General features: G+C 36.4%; 1 protein-coding gene across 10 annotated transcripts in view; it reads right to left on the bottom strand.

Moving 5' to 3' along the window:
* MRTFB (myocardin related transcription factor B) overlaps positions 1–24902 on the bottom strand; it is an 88715-nt gene that overhangs the window by 58924 nt on the left and 4889 nt on the right. For 5 of the 10 annotated variants that reach the window (XM_082772560.1, XM_082772550.1, XM_082772551.1 and 2 more), the window contains exon 3: positions 6054–6271. In XM_082772560.1, coding sequence (XP_082628686.1) covers positions 6054–6207 — 154 coding nt within the window. In that variant the 5' untranslated portion in view covers positions 6208–6271. Of the gene's footprint in view, positions 1–6053; positions 6272–21257; positions 21401–21486; positions 21602–24902 lie in introns of those variants that run through there. The other 5 variants (XM_082772553.1, XM_082772554.1, XM_082772555.1 and 2 more) reach the window with 4 other exon arrangements.

Raw genomic sequence — 24902 nt, 5'->3', positions numbered from 1 at the left:
TGTTGTTGTTTACTTTCTTTGCAGGAGGGCTTTGCTGTTAATCATATCTGTATGCTGTTTTCCAGATCTCATTGCTTACAGCTTAGTGACTGTGAAACTTTTAATTTCAGGTGACATTTCCAATTATTTTCTGTGCCACTCTGTTACTTTAATCAGAACTAACTTTTCCATTTGTTGTTCCCACTATTCATTTTTCTCTACTTTTGTCTCTCCAAACTGTCTCAAGAAAGTAACTTCTATGCATGGTAGCCTACTCTGTACCATTAGGAGAGAAAAAAACATGCCTAATCAGAGAACTTAAAGTGGGAAAAACTGACATAGATGAACACAAGGAGAATATCCCAAATTTGACCTGATTCCCTAGCATCAAATTTGCAGCTTGAAATCTATTAAGTGCAGAGAGGATTAAGAATTTGTTCAGAAGCCGTAAAGCTATGCCAAGAATGTATGACACCAATGCTACTTAACAAGGGAGTGAAAGATAAGAGATAACAGCAAAAACAGTATGCCCACAACTCTTAGATGCCGGAAAATTTCCCCTGGTGCATCAAGTTTATCTAAACAATATCATTAGGTTAAGTGTAATATAGATTTCATTTAGTTATTTTGAGAACTGTCTGTATTGCAGCTGGCTCCACTGATCTTTTAGGACTACGCAATACACACCACTTGGATTTTTTATTATCTTCACAGGAATTCACTACAGTTCCCCCAGTTCCTATAGGAACTATAGTGGCCCTATAGGAAGCTGTCGTTCTCATCTGACTGAATACCTTAAGGTCTTGGTTGCTGAATGCTCTTGTTCTTATGCAGCCTAAGACACTAATTTCATAAGACTGATTTCTTTTAATAGGGATTTTTCCAGTCTTGCCTTTTATGTAAAGATGTTCAATGTCCATCAAGGTTTTTATCCTGACAAACCATCCAACATTCTTATCTCTTCTAAATTAGCTCAATTCTCCTGTAAAACAGCTGCTGGCCATTAAAGATTAATGCACAAGATCTAGCAGGGAGCCACAGTAGGCACATCACCACCTCTTCTACCCTCCTCCAGCACAAACTGGACAGTTCAACACAGAACCAAATGCAACCCTATATGTAGCTACTCCAAGAAGCAGACACCCATGAGCAACACGGGGCAGAACTCTTTTGCCACACAATGCAAAGGACAGAGCATGTGCACATGCACAACCTGTTTACAGCCAAGACCAAGAGCTGAAGTGGGCTGATGAAGTGGTAAAGGACAGTCAATGGCCTGTATAGGATGCAACCAATTACTCATTTTACAAGAACATAACTGAACACTCATCTGCAGATAATGACTGCACAAAAGTAATTTGCTGTCTCTCTTTCAGAAACCAGTAGCCATTGTCACGTGAAGGCAATTCTGGCAGAATAGGATAGGTTAGGAAGCCACTGGAAAGCCAAGAGAATTTGCTATTAAAGGCAGAAGCTAGAAACTTTTGACTCTGCTGGTAACCTTCAAACAACTCCGATTGCACAGCTCCTGACAGTAAGACCTTCACACCTTCCTCTCCCAGTCCAAATGGCACGCTCACCAGTGCTGCGAAAGTACTAATTCAGCATGCAGACGGCTTTGCTCTGGCAGTGCTGCTTCTCTTTAATGGTATCCACATGTGCAATCCCTTCCCACCCTTTGGCTCTGGAACAGCAGGTTGGAAGGCTGCATACAGCACCATCCCCATCCACCCTCCTGCTGTTAGCAGTAGACAACCTGTCCTTCCCTCCTTTGCCACCTCCTGTCTCTCAGACAGAACCTTGTGAAAGTGCGGTACAGTGTGTGGGCAGCACATTGTTCTGACTAGTACTTCAGCTGTGCCATGCTGCCTGCCTGCTACTATTGTAATTCTTCTTCCACTGCAGTCCAGCTACACAACACCTAGTCATCAATTTTCTTCCTCCCGCTCCCAAAGAGCCTTATCCGTGTCACTTTTCTCCTCCCCCAGCTGCTGGCCTTCCTAAGGACATAGCAGCCTGACACAGATGAGTCCTTCCAGCTTCAAGCACAGGTGAACTGTACACAACCAAGTATCCTGCAGACAGGAATGCAAACCAGGAGCCTCTTAAGACTACAGCACTCTGCTTCCCAATCTCCATTTACATGAGCAGTCCAACTACCATGCCACAGCTGTGGGCTATACGCCAGTGGCTGCTGTTAAGACTGACAGAATTACAGGTACATCTTCAGTATCCACTCACCAGGGACGAAAATCAGGAGCACTGAAAACGTAACTTTCGCTGCTTTCTGACAAGTTGAACAAGAACTGGCTTCCAGAGAACAGGCATGATAACTCACTGCAATCAACTGAGTACAAGTTTACACAATCAATGCATTGTGCATATTGACTAATTATCCAGAAATAGATGCAGACTAATGAGAAACACAAATTTAATCAGCAATTCAGTATTCCCCACAGCTGTCAACCTGAAAACAGTTTGTCAAATTAAAAGGGAAACTTTAAAATTGTAACAGTCTAGAAGACCACCATATAACATCCTGGAAAGATGATTCTCTGTTATTACACACAAACACATACACTGAGTTATTACACATCAATACATACAATGTTTTATAAACAGTTTATTGTTCTAATCCCCCCAAATTAAAGTAAATGTTTGCTTTAGTGATGACTCTGTTAAAGTATTTCAGCCCTGCAATAAAACTTTTATCTAGCAAATCAGCTTGAAAACTCCTATTACTTGCCTTACAATTAAAATATGTAACATTAATCAGTTAGCATTTCTCTTTCAGAGTCTTTTTGTAATGGAATGAATTAAATTTGAGAGGACAAGAATATTTTGCTGCTCTTCTCTCTCTCTCACACTCCCCAAAGAATCTACCCTTCTGTCTTTATTCAGGGAGTAAACTCCTGCATTTAGTAAATGGCTGAAGAAGCTTAAGATGCTCTTTCCCCCCAGCTGCTTGTCATTGGTCCTCTACTAGAAGATACAACCCCTTCAACAGAGCTGGTGGAGCACGTAAATGTTTCTTTGTCAATTCAAAGGACGACAGTTCCAGTGGAGGTTAATCTGCACCATGAGATTTTGAAACAAAAAATATTGAGCTATGCTCACCTGAACCATAATGCTAGTTTTGCTGTATGATTGATTGCTGGAGACAGACTGGGCAGGGGAAGGGAAGTAAACTGTAAAAAAAAGAATGAAGTAGTAACATCTCAAACTCACCAGGCACTTGCCTGCAATTTCATTGCATGTTTCTGTTACCCTGCTGTAATTGCCGCCATGTAAAACCAAACCAAACCATAGACCTCACACACTTGTAGTGTCAATGACAAAGCCTGAAATGCAGTTTTTATACTGACTTGGGGAAGTCAGCTTAACACTATGCAGAACAATACTAGAATAATTCAGCCTTCCACTGGACTACTGCCAAAAGTCTCCCTTAAGTAAACAAAGGTTAAAGGATAACTACCAAAGCTCACAGTAATTATAATGCTTCCTGCATACAATTATTCAACAACAAAAAAAACAACTTATATATTCCATATTTTTCTATTTAATGCCATTGTATTTTTGTGTACTGAAGTCTCATATACTTACAGACTTCATAAAATACTGACATGTTAAAATACTCCAGAAGAAATCCAGTTTTGGATTTTCTTGTCAAAATAGATAGTAAGTATTGAAGCTACTTTTAGTATGAATACATCAAATTCACATTTTATTTCTATGATTTTTCTATTGACTTTCACCATTTCTACTGAATTTTAGTCTGGATTCTCCTGTGAACCAAAGAGACTAAATTTGAAATTACAGGCGGGCAACAGTTTGGGTGCTCTGGAGGATCACAGTGCCCACAACTCCAACTGTTCTTTTAAGAAAATAATCTGAACACAAAATAGACATTTCTTCCAGGAATACAACCAGTATAAAGTCAGATATAGTCCGCTCTTCCCCATAAGGACAGGAAAAGTACTGGGATGCTCCTCTAAGTACACTTCAGAATTTACTGAAAGAGTAAATCCTGAAAAAGAAAAAGAGTATCCTGCACTCTATGGCAGGATGCTTAAACAGTATTAGAAAGATCCATAAAACCGAAAAGGATAGGAAATTGCACTCGTGCCCATCAAACACTTGTTTATTGTGTCTACCAGACTGTAACCCTCCAAAAAAAAAAATGCTCCTACATTATGAATTCTGTCTCTTCTGCAGTTCTATTTCTTGAACTTTTTATTTTTTAAAAATCAATACGCTTATGTTTACTATTGTCTTGAAAACATTTATGAACCAGATGACTTAGTCTTCTAAAAAGACCTAGATGATGTGAGGCCATGGCCCATTACATGAACTTTCTATGATTAAACTTTGTCAGAGAGGACATTAAAATCTTTGTGGGAGGCCTGATACTTACTCCAGACAAATGCCCCAAAGGATCTTAAGTAATAAGAAGAACTAATAAGAAGATCCTAAGCAATAAGAAGAAAAGAAACAACTGTCTGATATGGAAGAACTAAAAATGAAATACTCAACAACAAAATTTAAAAAAATAAACAAATTTCCCAGGGGTATAATTACACACAGGGAATGCATAAACCCACTCCATTCTCTTCTTAATTAGGTTTATGAGTTAAGTGTTGGCATGTTTAGTCTCATTATAGAATAGCTTTCTTTAAACATGTATTTGTGGTGCTTCCTTGACAAAATGGTAAAAGGTTGTGAGCTATCTTATAACAAGCTTTTGGTACAGAAAAACAGTTTATCAGTTGGACATCAAATAATAAGACAACAAAAAGCAATGTCTCCCAAGTTACAGATTTGTTTTCTTACAGAAAATAATTCTTAAAGATACAGAATCAGAATATTAATAAATTAGCTGCAGATCCCTTAGTTTAAAATACTTTATTAATACATTTGTTAACACAGTATTCTGTATTTCATGATCTTCATACACAGACAAAAATAAAGAAGCAATTGTAAAAGACAAGCTCAAGCATTCGAAGTAGCAGTTATTCCACATTTATTTAAGCTAAGTGTAAGTCTCTCCACTGTCGCATTTTCCCTTAATTACATTTGTCTTTCTTGGAGTACTGAGGGTACACACACAAAGCACCACGGACTTGCATAAACAGAGGCATCTTGATCACAGACACCATTCTGTGCCTTTCTGAAATGGAGAATACTATGACTTGGACCTGTCCCTAGCTATTTGATATACATGCAGCCCACTAACATGTATCCCATTTTTTTCTGCTTTGTGGGGATATTCAGATAGCCGTCCTTCTTATGAACTAATGCTTGTACCATTACAACTAAGTTTATGAATAACTTACTGTAGTTAAACTGATTTAATTTAAAAAAATTACTGCATTTACATATGTTCAACATTCCCAATACTTACTATAAATATTACAAAACATATCTTCATTATTATGAGACACTAGTCTGAGAAAACAAACACAACAAAAAAGGTTCCTGCCTTCTTCCAAATACAAATGAGCCTACATTTGGATTCAGACCTAATTCTTCCTGGTGCCTACTGTAACAGTGGAAACGCCTTTTTTCTAAGTTGCAATGCCAACATCAACAATGAGAACAGATATTGGAAAGATTCCCGAAATGTAAATCTTATTTTTCTTTCATTGTTCAATCTTAAACTATGTGGTGAATTAAGCTTTCTAGGATACAACATGAAACTTCAATTCTGTATTATTTTTTGCAGAAAAATCTGTTCTTGGTAATTTTCCCTTTTTGCCTAGTATTAACACAACTCCTTTCAAAAATATCCTATTAATACATCTCATATACTATCTGTGGCTTAAAAATATAAATTTCTCTATTCTATATGCCTCAGCGAAGTACTCCAGTTGGAGTTTTAAGATCATGACAGGTGAAGCCAATCAGGACAGATTTTATAGCAAGCAATCACTGTAGCACTTTACATAACACGGGTTGGGAAAAGCAAGTGAAGGCAGTCAATAACATTATTTGAAGAAAGCAAACAAACTGCATTAATCCCATTGCATACATTTAAGCACCCCAGAGTAAAGGAAAACAGTCACTTTTGCACTCACCATTCTTCCGTTCGTTGAGGGGAGGTAAGTACTGACTGGGCTGCAAGGAGAGTTCCTTGAACTCATGTGCAACTGCTTCGCTGTGAGGACTAGGAGCAAGCCGAGTTAGGGAGCCAGAGTCATCCTCAGCATCCGCTGTCCCCAGGTGATCCATTGTGTTAAAATGGTCTGGAGACAGGGAGAGCAAGTGGTCTCAATCACACTACAGTTGATAAAAACTAATGAAGAAAAAAAAAAATCATGTAGACATGTTACTGCTGGCTTCTGGTCAGTTCCTCTGCACACAAAATTCTACTTTAAAATGATAAATTCATTATCTAAAATTTTTCAACATAGAGCACAGGTTTGCAAAAATGCAGTTAAGCAACATATTTACATGCAATTTAACAGTCATTTGGTTCTGAGAAGCAGGACAGTTTCTCTGCCAGCTTTACAGAAGACCTACAATGCCAACTTTCAGCATGGATGTCCAGGAGGTCCCATGCACTACCTTCTAGCACGTGACACAGAGTTTGTCAGTGACATTTCTTTTTTTTTTTTTCTGTAGCTTTTATTAGGGAATGCTGAATTAACATATAACATACAGACAACTTTTAATTTTCTTAAACACTCCACAACTTCCCTTAGGTTTAATAATCAACTTTGATATTAATTCAGGACTTGATACCACCAAAGAGCCATATAAGGATTTGTTAATCTTTAATCTCTCTAATAAGGAAGGGTTGTTGCCATGAAATTTTTCAAATTAATACTAGCCACTCATTGTAAAATAACCTACAGACTGGAATGTAAACCCTAATTTATTATTTATTTTCTTTCTATCATTCATTCAGTGAGAAAATACAGAAGCACGGATTACTGGTACAGGCTTTTCCTAGCTCACAGAACTCTATCAAATCATTAAAACTTCATTAAAATCACTATGGACTTCAAAGAAGTTCATCACTGGATTCTTGGAAACATAAGCAATACACAATAAGGAAAATTAACGAGGATACATAAAGCCAAAAAATGTCTTACTATTATTAAATTGTTTAGTTATAGTTATTTTTCTTCAGAAACACCACTGCTGCCCATACTCAGCCTTAAACTTCAAACTTTAGGTCTGCACAGTATAAATACCTTATGTGTTGGGGTGTACATTTAAAAGCCGTTAACATGCAATCCATATTTCAATGACAACAACCAGAATACATCAAGTGACATTTAAAAAAAAATAAAGATGACAAAAAAAATGGTCTATACTACAGAAAGGGATAAAAATCTTTTTTGCTGAAAACACCAATTTGAAAGTAAGCAATATAATCAGTACTGCTTGACATGTACTTCAGTAGAACAATTATGATGGTTAAGTGCATATTTCTCATTATTTTCCATAGTTACCAATTGGTGCTTTCACATTAAATGAAGACACATTAACTTACTGTTATGCAAAATTTTTTCTTTGTTCTTAGCTTTTTAGAAGAGTAATTTACCCAGCTCTCATTTGATTTACTGACATTACACTCTCCTCAAACTCCCACTCATACATACAAATTAAGTACATTATTAACCAAGCAAGTTTCTTCAGAACAGAGTTTAAGTGAAAATTTAGCTGCTTATCTGCTTGTAATCGCGGCATTTTATCCACAGTGTATTGGCTATGAGTTACACATTGGAGTCACTTTTCAAAGAGATCAAACCACATTAGCTGTATTCACTAATTTAAATCCATATGAAAAATAATAAAACACCTTGTATTAAAGGTTTAACATCTGTTATATGCTGCATGTTAACTTTTGACTCTATTCCCCATGACAGATAACTAAATATCTTGCTTTAAGTTAAGCCGATATAACTTTTATCACTTCTACAACATGCAGATAAATTAGTTTTCGTTAATTTTAGTTCCAGGATTGTGTATAAATGTGGCTCAGTTATCCTGATCCAACTGAGCACAAGGCAGGCCTGAACTACAACCCATGTCAAATGATATCCCTCATTGCACTGCATAGTAACTCCAAGCGACTTCTTACACAAAAAACATTTTGAACCTGACTGAATCAGGTGAGAACAGCCCTTTTGGAGGTCACCCTGCCCCAGAGAAGGGGCTACCAGCTGCTCAGTATACCTTGTCTTGGTAAGTTCTGAAAATGAAATTCCACCACCTTCAAGGAACCTCACTGAGAATTCTCCCTCTGCATCCCCCTCTTTGAAAGCAACTTCTGCTGCTACCTATGACTGCTGTTTCCTGCTGCTTTGCTGTAACACGGGACAATACTGCTGTTTGTGCATCTCAAATCTGAGTTATTGCTATGGTTTCATACAGTATCCAAACTCGGTTAGGTTATTAGGAAGCTTCTAAAAACAAAGTTCTCCAATTCAGAACTCTAACCTTAATCTGAAAGTTAAGCAAAGCCTCAGATATTGCAGATTTCTTGCCTTAAAACTTTGGGAAAACCTTAGCAAAGAATAAGCACCATTTTAACCACTAAAAGTAAATTTAAAAAAATAATTAAATAAACACTAAGCCTAAACATCAACTATTTATTGGTGTACCATCCTTTAACAGTACAAAATTTCACAGCAACAGGATGCTATGAAACAAAACCAAAAGAGGCTGTAGCGTGCAACAGCAAACACTCCCTGAAGTAACACAGCACATGCAGGAAGATATTGTTTCCTCATGCTGCTCTCTGCGCTGACCGACAGCGCTGGGTGAGGTCACAACACACCATTACACGCAGAAGGTCCTCTTTCAACTTTTGCTGTAAGGGTGCTGTAAGATCATTCACTTTTTGGCTGTTAGAAGTCCAGGTATATTCCCAAGTAGTGTTCTAACACTAGAGCAAAACCCAAACTACATTTTAAGGCTTCTAACATTTCTAATACCACTGCTTGGTGATCAGCAACTGAAATGCAAAAACAGGAGGAGAAAACAGTTTACCTTGATTAAAATTAAGCCCTGACCAATGAATACTTTATCCAGACATCACGTGCAGATGTGAGAAACTCTTACCTGATTTACAGTTTAATGTATCATACCATAATACAATTACAATTGTAATACCGTTACAGTCAAAGAAAATACACTTGCCTCCCCTTTCTCGTTTATTTGAACCCTCCTCAGTCTTGAAGCATTTCATATTTGTCGTCTGCATTTACAGATGGTAACATTATCTACGTAACCATTGACTTTAGGCAGGCCTAGACATAAAAGTCTATTAATGACTTAAAGCTCAAATGCAACAGTAAAAAAAAAGTACATGAAAAAAATTTTTTCTTTCTTTGAAATACCCAGACTGTTAATGGAAGTCTCAATATTCTACTCTGCACAACCTGAGAAAGCACCTACAATGCTAATCTGACAGACAGCAGTCAGTTGTTACTTCCAGGGTTTCCACTCCCTTCAAATTAAGGCATCTGAAAGTTGATTAAGTTGTATGAACCATCATTCTGTTTGGTATGAAAAACATTTCTATTTACAAAATTTTGAAAAACATAATACTCTCTTGTTTGTAGCAATTAAAATAAAACTACTCTGCTCTACCAACTGTCCCAAAGGCTTTCAGGGTTGGGGGATTTTTACACAGGCAAAATGGGTAAGAGTAGTAAAGTGAAAACTAGAACAAAATTAATTCCTACTTAACCTTCAGAATAGATCATCAAAATAGAATATGTACCAACCCTGCACGCAAGGCTTCAGTTCCCATTTATCTGTCAGCCACACATAAGCAATGTGCCAGTGCTGGCAAGGAGCTGCTGTACAGCGTACCCATCTTATGTAAGTGTTCCCGCAGATTGTAGGCGGTTGCTATCTTTCTTAACTGTAGAAGACAAATGCTTCTTTTATTTTTAAACATTTTATCTTCAAAAGACAAAGTATATTTCCTTAGAAAAACCTTCAGAAGGGGGAAAATGCATACTTCTCTGCCACTTGGGACACCAGAGTTGGTATTTTATTCAGCATAACCTGTGAAATCTGGATGGTATTAGGTAGTTAAGTCAGCTTGTGTTATACAAAATTGGCTGTAAAAAACAGCTTAAGAATCACAGTGCATTTTAACTGGCCAAGTCAAATGGCTGGTTTTTAACAGTTTCACTCATTTACACCTATAAGGAACTTAGGTCACTTCCAGTTTCTCCATTTATAAAACTCAAGAAAATTTAAATTTTAAATGATGTAGTTATCTATTTGAAATGCACCAGAATCTTCAATGGGAAAAATACTAGAATTGCAAATGGGTGTGGTTTTTTGTTTGTTTTTTGGTGTTTCAGGAAACACTAAAAATTATTCTTAAAAACTCAAGCACCATATCCAGCAGGTTAGTGTAACAACTGCCAACACAAGTCATTTCCATTAAGCACTTTGATCTCATCTGTGCCTTGGAAGAACCAAAAATCTACATAGTGGGTACAATGGTCTCTAACTCTAGGGTGGTAATAAGCATTTAGAGGACAGCTACAGTTTCAAATATCATTTCAATTTGCCCAGCAAGCATTATCATTTTGCATCTGTGATAATGTGCTCAGTCACAGTATGAGACTAATTTGGCAATTCCTCTTTCCACTCTCATAAGGGCAAGAACTATGCTTTCACAACGCAGCTGGCCCTATCAAGTGCACAGATATGCCTACAATAAATTTCCTCTCTAATCTTCAAATTAGCAGAGTCCCAGCGGTCAGACTCTTGGAAGGCTCTCAGTACCTCCCTTCTTCCACAGAATCAATACAGACAGCACTTGGACATAAATATTCAAAATACAGAGGAGTATTTGTAGCTAACATCTGCCATAGGGTTCAGTAAGCTAAGAGTGATTTCCCAGAAAGAAGAGCTGGGGATTAACTACCCACTTCAAGGAGAGGAAAAGATGCAATATTTTTAAAAAAAAATAACTCCTCTTGGCATGCTACCTTATCAGCAAGGCACCACGTAAGAAAACAAAATTAAGAAAGAAGTAGGACTGGGCTGCTGAAGTCTGTCTCAAGTCAGTTTACCTGTGCAATTTGCTCTCAGGAACCTGCTTTGGCAGGGGGGTTGGACCTGATAATCTCTTGCAGTCCCTTCCAACCACTACCATTCTGTGATTCCGAAGAAATACAAAATCCAGGTGTCTGCTACCAAAACAAATAATGCATTTAGGTGGTGCTGTTCTTCACGCTTCTACATAATGATTTCACTGTGACCTCTAAAATGTTCTATGATGTGTTCTATTTAGAAGACATTAGCACCTTTATGTACAATTTTATTTCAGCTGTGCTTACATGTTTCTGAGATACTAAATTCCTACATGAAAAGCTATTAGGCCTACATGAAAAGCTATTAGGCCTCCCTTTATAGTTATTCTGAATATTTTTTTCTAGCATGTGTATACAGATTTTTTCCCCAAATTCTAAAGACTTACAAAATCAAATGATAGATAATAAAAAAAAAAAAAAAACACTTTGGAAATACTTATAAAGCATCTAAAAGATGTTTAGACCTATTCTGCAAAATCACTAGCCTGTGTCTTTTATAGAAATTCTAATATATTGGTGTTTTAAAAATAGCAAAGATGTAAACCAACCAAAAAAAAAAAAAAACTGACAAAAAACAACCAACCCTTTTGCATGTAGCACTGTAATTCTAACAATAAACTGTTACAGAAAAGTTGTCCCCCCTTCTCCCTGTAGGTTTCAAATCCACTTACTGAAATAGCTTTTAGAAGCAGCAAAGCTGAATATACATGAGTATACTGAGTAAAAAATGAACATAGACATGGAAAGTACTTGTTATTAATAACCATTATCAGTAAATTATCTGATTAATTAATTTTTCACATTCATACTTTTACTGATTAGAGAAAACATTGTTTCAAATTGAGTTTGCCTCTGTTGCAAGAACAATGCTGACTCTGTTACCTGTTAAGATTTATGTCCCTCATTTCACATAATTCCATAGTGGATGGGAAACTATTGAGATTAATTTTTTATAACTGCCTACTCTACCTATATTAAAACAACTGAATAGACACTACAAGGTGTCCAGAAACTTCATCACTCTTGCATATTACAATGACAATGCTAAATTGAGTTTCTCTTCACAGAAATCTTGAAATCTTAAGTATTATGACCAATTGAAGTCTGAAAAGCAGTGTGCTACAGTAGCTAACTTTGTAAAGAAATTAAAATTACTTGTATCTGGACAGAGGCAGGGAACAAGTCAATAGAACACTGGGGGATGCATTCCTCCCTGAACCATCTCCAGACCAAACAAAGGCACCTGGTACGTAATGGGAGATGTGGCCTACTCTAAGTGTAAATTGATTATCAGGCAGAGAACTTGAGGCTGTGATGGCAGCCTCCCACAGCTCTGCTAAACCCCAAAGCTGGTAACTTACACAGTTGTCACAGAGCAATACAGATGATTTTTCACGTTATTCAAAACTCATTTATTTGAGTATCATTTGGTAGAACCTTCTAGGTCTCCCATAAACCTTCAGTGGAAAGGATGTAGTTCATGGCAATGCTATGAAGCTTAGTATTTAAATACTTCAAGGTCTCTTTGGAAATTTTTTAAGTAGGTAGGTATATTACAAAAAAATTTCGGTGTTTACTATTAGTAGACTTTAAAATGGTAATTAATAATAAAATTTTCCCAAGATAGTAAACTTCTAAGAAATATTTTTAGTAAAACAAGACAAGGTTCAATATGCATAACATACAAGTCGCTGAAACCAAATCAATCCCTCAAAATGGAATTAATGCTCGAATTGCTTACTGACAACAGAACTTTTCAGATCTACCAACTTCCTTTAAGAAACAGTTATAAAAATAATGCAGTGTGCACCAAAATCCATGAATAGATGGTCTGAGAGATGAAACAAAAAAGTTAAGTCTAGGATTAGCTGCCTCTCAAAGATAATGTATGGTTAACAACTTTCTTCAAAGAAGGGTATGAACTGCTAGTCTATCACGTGAAAGGGAGATACAGTCGCCTAGGCAGTTGTGCAAGCTATTTAAAATTAAGCATCAATGCTAGCATCTATTAACTCCTTCTGATAACCCAGAACATCTTTTAATGTAACTTCTGCTGACGCAGTCCTTTTTAACAAGAAGCTACATTATCCTTAACTTCTAGTACAGTACTATTTGTAGCAGAAATCCAGTAAGTTCATGAAGATTTAACTCATGTCGAACACTCCAGATCAGGATATGAAGATTTGTTATTTAATTTACAACTAGTAAGTCCATCCCTCCTAACAGCTGCTACCTAAGCATTCAGGACTAGCAAGAATTACAGCAACAACACTTTAAAGGCTTGTCATTAGGAAAGGACATCCAGACACAGTCTTCAGCATTTTATTAGTTTATTACTTTTGATCATCTTATGAACAGACATAATTTCAGCTTATCATTTTTGTGGATATTCTTAGTATTGTCTCAATATGGGCATTGTTGGCTAAGTCATTCAGCTGAATCAAATTTTTTAATACATGTGAGGCTGTTATAGCACACCTTCACTAGCTCTACAAAAATAAACAGCTTCATAAAAATACCTTAAAATAGACAGGTAAAACATGAAATAGTATCTTGTTTAGATATGATACACAGATGCACACACATACATAGTACAGGGGATGGAAATATGCTCTTTGTAAATGGTCAGAGAAATCCAGATGTGACATTCCTGTTTGTCAGTCTAAGATGTCAATGTTGATCACCATTTTCTTTGCATTTGCTTTAGTACTGTACCAAAATTTAAGATGTCTGTGTTAACGCAAATAGCAAGTAAATTTATACTCAACTTAGAAGTCTACACAAAATCAGTTTTATATTATCTAAACAGAGCAAGAAAATGTAACTGCAAGATCAACTCCAATTTACCTGCCAAAAAGCAAGTTCAGTTCCTCTGGACTATGGCAGAACACTGTGGAAGGACTTAATAAGATAATGTGCCCCATGATTTTCTATGGCTAGGAAACATAAATAGTGTAACTAGCAGAATGTAATTGAAGTTGACAACCTATAAAAATCAAAACACGAATGTCCATTTTGGTATTATAAAAGCACTTCATAATTCAAGTCCAGAGTAAGGGTCAAATATTTATATGAACACATCATATGATTGCTAGATATTTTACTGTCATGTCCTGTCCTAGAAGTGTACATTTATTTAAGAGAGAGAGCACTTTTTAAAAGAAGAGTTCTGACAGTTCAGAAAGTAACATTTATCAATAAATGGAATCAAACTCTTCAACATGTTTTTTGATAGCCAAAAGGTTGCTTAATTTTAAAAACAAGCGTTGGTAGAACTTCCAAGGCATTTCAGAAAAGGTTAAACAACTCCATGATTTCATTTGTTTGCTTAGCTATTTCAAGATGTTCCCATTTATGACTAAGCTGCAGGTGCTATTCTGTTTACTTTAGTGCCTCTGAACCAAGCCCTTGAATTGAACAAAGCAAGGAAAGCATTATGATTCAAGTCAGAGGAAGGAACTGCAGGACTGTTTCCCGTTAAACATGCTACTTTCTACCTTCCTTCATGGGCATGACTGAACGTCACAAAATGATTTCTGTAAAATGAAATTTCTTGAAAAAGATATACTTTGCTTCTTTTTATTTCTACACAGTGTTACAGAGATTAGCAAAATACTGTATTTTAATACCAAAAGACTAATATTTAACATTTAAAAATACAATAAACTTCTACAGGACGGAACTTCAATTATTATTACATTCAATAACTAACTAAATACTAATTTGACATGAATTCAAAATCATGTTGCATAATTAGGGCTTGTTAGCAACTTCAATATAAGAGATTTTGCAAATATCACAACAAGTATGTCTGAACTGCAACTCAATGCACACAGGCAGATGATGCTGTTAAGCAGTCCCTATTCATAACCTCAAGACAGCACAGAAAATCTCTTGCACAAACCTGTTAACTTGTACCAACACAACTACTTTCAGATATTAACAGTGCATACAATAACTTGAATTAGCTCCATGGAAACGAGTCAATTTGTTATTTTTAATTTCTAAAACTTGTCCAATTCAACCCACTAGTGGACAAAAGAAAGACATAGAAGGTGACAGATTAATGTGTGAAAAAAATCAACATGCCATTAAACCTAAGTAGCAGATATTTACCATGCTTTCTTCATATGATTTATGCTAAGTGCTTAGAGTTCTTCTAAAATAAGGATTGTCTTTTCTGGCCTCCCAAACATGATGCCCATCTACAAGAAGGGGTGGAGGGCAGACCCGGGGAACTACAGGCCTGTCAGTTTGATCTCAGTGCCAGGGAAGCTCATGGAGCAGATTATCTTGAGTGTCATCACACGGCACTTACAGGGCAAGCAGGTGATCAAGCCCAGTCAGCATGGGTTTAGGAAAGGCAGGTCCTGCTTGACGAAACTGATCTCCTTCTGTGACAAAGTGACCCATTTGGTGGATGAGGGAAAGGCTGCGGATGTGGTCTACCTTGACTTCAGTAAGGCTTTTGACACCGTTTCACACAACAGTCTTCTCAAGAAACTGGCTGCTCGTGGCTTGGACTGGCATACACTTTGCTGGGTTAAAAACTGGCTGGATAGCTGGGCCCAAAGAGTTGTGGTGAATGGAGTCAAATTCAGTTGGAGGCCGGTCACTAGTGGCGTCCCCCATGTGACTGGGTCCAGTCCTCTTTAATATCTTTATTGATGATCTGGATGAGGGGATCAAGTGCAGCCTCAGTAAATTCACAGATGAAACCAAGTTAGGTGCATGTGTCGATCTGCTCGAGGGTAGGAAGGCTCTGCAGGAGGATCTGGATAGGCTGGACTGAGGGGCTGAGGCCAACTGTATGAAGTTCAACAAGGCCAAGTGCCGGGTCCTGCACCTGGGGCACCCCAAGCAGAGCTACAGGCTGGGAGAGGAATGGTTGGAAAGCTGCCTGGCAGGGAAGGACCTAAGAGTACTGGCTGATAGTCGGCTGAATATGAGCCAGCAGTGTGCTCAGGTGGCCAAGAAGGCCAACAGCATCCTGACTTGTATAAGAAGCAGTGTGGCCAGCAGGGCTAGGGAAGTGATTGTCCCCCTGTACTCGGCTCTGGTGAGGCCGCACCTCGAGTACTGTGTTCAGTTTTGGGCCCCTCGCTACAAGAAGGACATGGAGGTGCTCGAGCGAGTCCAGAGAAGGGTGACAAAGCTGGTGAGGGGTCTGGAGAACAAGTCTTATGAGGAGCAGCTGAGGGAGCTGGGATTGTTCAGCCTGCAGAAGAGGAGGCTCAGGAGCCACCTTATTGCTCTCTATAAGTACCTTAAAGGAGGCTGTAGTGAGGTGGGGGTTGGTCTGTTCTCCCACGTGCCTGGTGACAGGATGAGGGTAAACGGGCTAAAGTTGCGCCAGGGGAGGTTTAGATTGGATATTAAGAAGAACTTTACCGAGAGGGTTGTTAGGCATTGGAACGGGCTGCCCAGGGAAGTGGTTGAGTCAGCATCCCTGGAGGTCTTTAAAATACATTTAGATGTAGAGCTCAGTGATACGGTTTAGTGGAGGACTTGTTAGTGTTAGGTCAGAGGCTGGACTCGATGATCTTGAGGTCTCTTCCAATCTAGAAATTCTGTGATATGATCATATAACCTCCCTGTAAAAAGCATGGCAGAGCATTCTATGTCTTTAATTGTCCCAAACAATTGGGTTTACTTTGAAAGTTATTAGAAGTATTTAATCTCCTCCATTTTGCTTCTTTTAACTAGAAATAAAATAGAGGCCTAGTACCAGAAGATTAACATCTGACTTAGAAGTTCAAGGGATCAGTTCTTCTTTTTAACAACTTAGTTTAGATTGGACAGTGTGATATTTTAAGTAGCAACAAAAGTACAAGCAAATATAAATTAAACTGTAAGTTTTTAGAGAGAATGTTTATAGTGCGGCTGTCCTGATCAGACCAAATCATTCAATGATCCGAAACTGGAAGATTTAAGACCCCAGGGTTTGTTACCCTGGGATAACTGACAATTCCATGCATTATATTACATGTATTCATCACACAAATGCTGTGTGGATATAAATGCCCATTTTTCTCAGCTAACCTGAGGCAGTGACACAGTTTTGGCAGTCCCAGTCCCACTTCATTCTATTGTCTACTCTCCTACTAAATACATGAATTATTCTCTGTTGTATTTATCACTTTTCTAGAGTCAGAATGAGATCAATACACTTCTCGCATTTCCTAGTCCAGTTAGCCAAAACTTTTACTAGAAATGGACAAATATGACTGTTTGGCTAAAGAGTATTAATCAGAGGTTACCAAGTCTACTACAAACTTTAGAACACACTTAAAAAGATAAACAGCACAGTGGTTTCATCGCTTATTTATCAGCTGTTATGTAGACCATGGCTTTAGGACAACTTTTTTCCTCTTCAGTCTTCAACTCCTGTTTTCTCCAAGTTTTATCTACTAATACAGCAGAGCCAAAGAACAATTATTACACCTTACCTAGAAGCAAACAGTACAAAGTGTCATTAACTTTGGTAACAGTGAACCAAAACAGTGAACAGTTTAACAGTGGTTCTACTGCTCACATCCCACATTGTATGAAGTGACCTCATTTTTTATGCAGCAGAGACAAAAGTCAGAATGTGGATGCAATTATATCAGTTGTAGTAGATTGACACCTCACAGCATCCTCCCAAAACCTGAAGTTCTTTTTTTCATAGATACAGTCATGAAGTATACCAAGAGAATGCTAAATCTATCAGAGGCTTTCAGGTAAAAACAGACAAAAAAATAAAACCCCAACTTCCTAAACACTGGAAATTAAGCATGAAAATATATCAGAAACAGAATATTTTTGCTTTAAAAATAAAACAATACTTTTTACAAATCCAGACTTTTTACTTCTCAAATCTATAATGCATCTAAGAAGACCCACAATACTCCCTGTTACCAAGGCGAGACCACAGGAAGGGAAATCATATCACATTGTTTCTTTATGAGTTCTGAACAATGATTATGAGTAGATCAAACTTAATCCCCAGATCAACACCCATACTCTAAAATAACCAGAAAAAAGTATGTTATTAGTATGGTGCCTGAAAACTCTGATATTCTAAACAGTTTAATGCTATAATCCACAGTCTGTGCCCTCACTGCTTTAAGAAGCAATTTCTCATGATCTCAAAGACTAAAATGAACTGGAATTCCATTTTCCATACTGAAATTAGCTAAAGACCAATAGGGCAGAAACTTTGGGTCAGGAGAGTTTATGTTGCCTAAGGCCACTTTAAAAGAAGTCTCATCTGTTAAACTAGTATATGTTCCAATATTTCATTCTTTACAAAGCTGCTTGATTAAAATAAATAAATAAAAGATGGTAACAATAAAACTGTTTACTATAGTCTTCTGCACAAATTGTTACACTTAGCAGCTGTAACGCATCTGAATTCTCTATTTCTGGGGATTTTCTCTGATTAGAGCTTCAAATGAGAAAAGCCTTCCCTGTGTAAAACAATTCCCCTTGTAAAGCCTTCAACCTTCCCCTTGATAAACAATTATCATTCTCATTCCCCTTCATTTTAAATTAAACAGAAAAGGTCCTCCATTTATGCAGAAACGGCTGTATCCAAGAATAAGCTGATACAGAGAGGGACATACTGAACTTTAGAAATACTTCAAAGCCACTCAACAGCAAGTCAATAAACACAGAAAGAACACCTCTTGATTTGAAGATAAGAATTTTACAGGTGTAGTTTGAAAACTGAGAAAGCCTGACTGCAACAAACTATTTCACTCAGTCAATTAAGACTAATTACTTCCAAAGATCTTCTTAAAGGAAAATAATATTTATAAACTTACTAGTTAAAGTGATAACACAAAGAAGCAACTTAACACTCATATGAGTGTGAAAGACAGACTATCTGTAAACTGTTCCCCAGTAAAGAACAGAGTATTTCTAAAATAAAAAGGGAAAACACTGTTAACGAACTCTGTTATACAACAGAAGTGCAACACTGCCTTATTATTACCAAACAGCTTACTAAAGGTCATTCCCTAATGAACACCTACTTCAAATGTTTAAACAATTTAAACTATAGTTATTGACTAAGTAGGCCTGATGACTAAACACAGGTAATTTTTGTTAGAAGCACCAAGTTCATCCACAGTTATGCTGGATGACCAAATTACCCGCTTGTCAGATGACGTGCTATCCTACTTCTGGTTATTATGACCCTGTCTAAACTGCTGGGTCAGCAGAAAAACTCTTAGAACACAGACCAAAAAAATGTTTTTAATATATTTTCCTTGTATCCTTCTGCATGATGCAGAAAAACCTCTTACTGAACATTTCGACAACACATCAAAACTAGGGTAACAAACAATTTACAAACTCTTAAGTCTGAAAAATACTTCAAGCCATAATTTCTCTCCCACACAGTAATTTAAATTTTATTCATGCAATAGACATTGTTGGTCTTCCAACAGCACAACAAAAAATGTACTTGCTTTAATATTTCTTCTAGACATTTCCATCATCTAACAGTCATCAAATGTAATTTATCAGAGTATGTTCTAGAACACTTTGGCTAGTGCAATTTACTAACTCTGAAACAAAGTATTTAATCATGAATATATCAGTCAAAATGGCTGAAAAATGTATCCAGTGCCACTCCTTCCTGAAAGACACATGGTTTTGAACCCCATTAAAACTGCTTTTACAAAAATACTACAAAGTTTTGTTCAAGGCCCTATTCAGAAACTACCGATAATCTGATCAAAACAAGATACTCATCAAGCATTGTCTGTTAAAATATAATCTCAAGACAGTATAATCTCAAAAGCCCCAGTTTTTTTTCTTGCTGCTTTTTTTTCTTGCTGCTTTATTTCATTACTTTTTTCTGGCAACAGATCACAGTTCTTGGCTTCCCTTGATCAATTCAGTAACTGCTTTCCTTCTCAATTCCTCTTCCCGTATTTGCTATTTCTTCTATCCTCCATGTATCACTAAATCAATTCTCATATCACACCTATTTCAGATTCCATTTTACCCATCAAAAGTGCTCTGTGTGTTTCCTGGCCATATTTTTTCTTCTCATGAGCATGTGCCTCAGAGAGAGATTACCTGGAAACCAACTCTCTTGACTACATCCATGTACTGCTACAGAACTCCATCTTTTGTATTATCTTCTGGCCCCACTACTGCCCCCAAATATTTAAGAAACTGTAAATTTAGAACTGTGCCTATGCTCAGAAGTCTCCTTTCAGTTAGTTGATCTGTTTTAGTCTGAAAAAAGGGAAATAATGGTATGTATTGTACAGTGTCTTTTCCATCCTCCGTTTCAGATTTATAGTTTCTCTCCTTATTGTCCTTGTTTACATCTGCTCAAAGCTTCCTCAGGGCACAAAAAGATGCACTGAAGTAGGTTGCTACCACCTGCGTTTCAACCCTTTCCAGAGTCGATCTTTCTGTACTTCCCAGTTTTATGCCATGCTTTTATAAGATTAGGCTCATTTTACAGGACCTCGTAAGAGAGCAGTCAAATGGTTAAACTGGCAGAACGGAGGAAGGGTGGAACATCTGGCAGAGGAAGGAGGGATTCATTAACCACTCAACTCAGATCTACCGCAGCCAGAACAGTTTGCCTCACCATGCTGATCTGATTCCAGGAGAAATCACCCATTACACTCTGTTATTCATAGAAGCAGAGAAACTTGGTTTAAACTGTCTACAGACATAGAGTGAATTATTTGAAGCTTGTTTTACCTTGGAAGATTTATAATTCCTGTAGCCACAAGGCTGGTTTACATTTTGCACAAACTGCATTTACAAACTGCATTTTTGCACAAACTACATTTAGCATTTGCTAAAACCTTTATCTCACACCAAGTGAAAGAATGAGTACTGCTATACTGACATCGACACAAAGGAGCATTAATATAAATAACCCATACAAATTCAGAAATAAGAAAGACTATGTAAGCAGCAACTTCTCTTTAATCAAATATTTACTAGAAACCAGGTGACTTGTACCCTGAAACAGGATATTTAATTTTTTCTGCTGTATAGAAACCCCAGATGAAATTGTAGCATGTCATATGTTAACCAGACAACGAGGTTTTCTGTTATTCTTATAAATTTACTTAATTGTCTGATGTTGTGATTATATTCATTATTTACCTAAACTATATCCTAACTCCAGAAACATTTGAATTGTTCAAAGAAATAACAGGAAGTCTCAAACAAATGACCCATTACCTGATCAATTTTGCTTTTGGTCCTATTCCTCTGTATTCCACAATAGCAAGTATTGCTGTCACTTTCACCACTTGCAGTTGGTATTTATATCTTACTGCAGGATTCTCATGAACACATTCATCAGTACAAATTCAACTACTGTCCTAGAATACAAGCATTAAAACCCACAATTTTACTGAACAATCAAAAACACTTAAAGTGAAGATAAACTTTAAAACAGAGAACTAACATGCAAAGACATCACTTTATTGTCAATTTTGCATTCAGTGGTGCTGTTGCACAAGAGTATTAAGTCAACGAGCATCTGAATTTGTCTGTCCTCAGAACTGTCTTAATGGGTGCGAACACATTTCCTTCTGTTGTTGAACACAAAGCTATAAAATAAGAGCCGAAGTGAGTGCAAGGATAACTAAGAGTGACAGTGTGTGAACAAGCATATTGCTATCCAAGAAAATTATGGTACAGATTTTAAATAATACAAAATCAGACATCACTACTCAATGGTGTCAAGAGCCGCTTCAAAAAGATTTCTAAAATTATATTTTCTAATTCACATAACATATAAATCTTTAACAAAAATCTTACACTGAATATATTTATGTAGAGGATAGCTATACAAAGAGTACAGCTTACATAATGAAAAAAAAAAAAGCAGAGAATCATTAGGGAATTCCTTTTGGTTACCTGTTTTGAGTTGTATCTGATGTGTTTTTGTGATGCTATTTTTTTTTAAAGAAGCAGCCCTAAAAATATGCTATAAAAGCATCTCCTACCAAGTAACATGAAATAATAATAACCAAATGCTCCAAAATAGCCAGATTTATTAGTCCATTCAAAAACTCCTTAAATAATAAACAAATTGTTCATTTCAACTGTAATCAATGTAAAGATCCCATTCATTTGTCATTTTAGCATATTTAGCAAGCTCCATTTTCAAAATACACACATTCGAAGTCCCTTTTCCACTGCATAAGCACCACATAAATAAAATACAAGCGCACCCCTTTACTCTTTCACATGTACAAAGTTACTTACATATAAAAACCAAACCTAATTCGCTACATACAAAAGTATTTGTAACGTGTACCAGTTATGCAGATAGCATTTTAAAACAAAAAAAGAAAACACATTTCCTTATAGATAATACTTAAGTACACTTACTCAGACCATAATTCACTGCTTGGATTGATGAATATTCAGTGTAAAATAGATCATCTGTACTTAAAATTGACTGCATCTATAATACTGTGATGCAAGAACAAATGCATCCACCACAATTATATTTATGCAGCGATTTCTTCGCTTATGCTAAGGCACAGCTATTATTTTCCTAAAGCTTCACTAGCATCTGGTCCTAAATCCTGAAAAGCTTTAAGTGTGCATTCAACTTTGTATAATGCATGTAGCATCATAAATGAACGCTTAGCTTTGCAGGATTACTTTACCAAAGAATACATTCCCATTTTTTTTTTTAAAGTAAATAAAAGAAGAAATAAAATAAAATAAAATAAAATAAAATAAAATAAAATAAAATAAAATAAAATAAAATAAAATAAAATAAAATAAAATAAAATAAAATAAAATAAAATAAAATAAAATAAAATAAAATAAAATAAAATAAAATAAAATAAAATAAAATAAAATAAAATAAAATAAAATAAAATAAAATAAAATAAAATAAAATAAAATAAAATAAAATAAAAGGATTCTGCCAGCAATGTAATTAGACAGAATGTCAGTAGCTGGCTTTTTTTTTTTTTCATAGGAAATACTGAGAAACAACAGACATTTATGGGTGTTGGACTTTAGCGGAATACACTAACATGAACTCTATTTTCACAAGTTTCTTTGCTTCTCAATTTTTATGAGCTACCTCTCCTTCACTTAAAATAAGGAATGCCTGACAAACTAATTTTAATGTCTCCAGAATTTTAAAATCAAATTTTCAGCAAATGTTTCCTAGCCCTCCAGTAGACTTCTAACATTAAAAACAAAATCTGGAAATGAGAATGCCATTGCCCACACTTTTCAGGGCTATAATCTAGGGCTGACTACCTTATAAATTCAGTTTAATAAAGGAAGAAAAACAGGGGTGTTGTCTTTATTATTTTTTAAATTTTTGGTTCATTTGTGTTACATTCAGTGTGAAGATCAAAAAGGAGCTGAACTATGACTTCTCCCCCATTTTGTTGCTTTTGGCATCATGCCCAGGTTTAAGCCAGTTTTCAAACATTTAAATAATGACTTTAGCCAAGTACCCAAATATGAAATCTTAAAAGACTGAGTCAACGATCACAGAGATTCAGCTTATTGCACAAGTGCATAACTGTTATATTAACATCTGGATTTAATAAAAAGTAATCTGAACACTATTTAATAAATTCTGTAATGTGAATTTGCTTTGGAGATTCAGGATGTGGAAGATTTTTGTGGTAGTAGCTTAGACAGAGCCTCAAAAACAATAAAGAGTAGTTTTACAGCAGCTGTCAATCTTTACCACTGAAGAAAAGTTTGAAAAAGCTTTGTTCCAAGGTGAATTATTATGGAATATAGGTTCTCGAACTTCAGATGATGAATACTGCTTACAAATTGATGCCAGGAAGATGGGTTCACTGTGCTTAATGCAGCAGAGAATCATCATTTAAAGATGCAAACATGAAACATTCATGGTTGTGATGTACAAATGGGCTTAATTTTAGCTGTTGATCTTTTTACACATGTTGCTAAAAAAAAGTAGCAGGTATATTCACTGTAAGAATCAAAGGCTGCAGATACACTAAACCAGAACATGAAGTGAAGTAGTTCACCAAATGTAAGCGAACCAACCTCCTCTTCTACAAGTAGCCTGAATGCATCCCAAAACCACACCTAATCTTCAGATTAAAACAAGTTCCTCCATCTTTAAGTGTTTCCAGTTGCTGATTTTTTTGCCTAACAGTACAGTTGCAGGGTGCTGATTTACAAGTAATTGAACCAACTTAAACTGAGATGTTTTTTCCCCCCACCAATACTGTTTCTGGCTCTGCCCTCTGTTTTACTTCTGGTACTGGCACTCACATACCACTACCAATTTTGAGGGCTAGAATTGCAATATATATATATATATTTATTTTTTTTTGAGAAACAGGATTTAATTTTCCATCAGATCAGCTCCTTCATCTGACCCACTATGTGGCTCTCACTGTATAGAAAAGAGACCAAAAGATCACAGATACTGCAACGGTTGGACCACTCTTTTTCAGTGGCAAAATAAACCTACAAAGTATGGTATTTACTTTGACAGAGAAAGTCATTGTCATCCTCATTGCCCTTCCCTCATACTGGATAGGCAACAAACATTGGAAACTTACATGAGTCTTGCCTCAGGGGGTTAAAGCAGCTCAGCATTAAGTTCACCCCTTCAACTACACATGCACACAATTACCACCATTGTCAGCAGAATGGAGTACTGACTGTTCCTACGTACCACCTAAGTCTGTATTTTTGGTTATCATAAGAGATGAATAATACATCTATAATGAATGATTAATAATCAACACAGAACAAGATTTGGCACAACTACAAAATTGAGAGGACTTCTCATATTTACCTTTAGTATGCAGATAAACTGCAAATTACTATATTGTGATTAGAGAGAGACGGTAA

This window comes from Aythya marila, assembly GCF_965140915.1.
Source record: "Aythya marila genome assembly, chromosome: 15".
In the NCBI taxonomy this organism is placed as follows: domain Eukaryota; kingdom Metazoa; phylum Chordata; class Aves; order Anseriformes; family Anatidae; genus Aythya; species Aythya marila.
The sequence above is the reverse complement of the archived record's forward strand: the minus strand, read 5'-3'. Positions and strand labels throughout refer to the sequence as shown.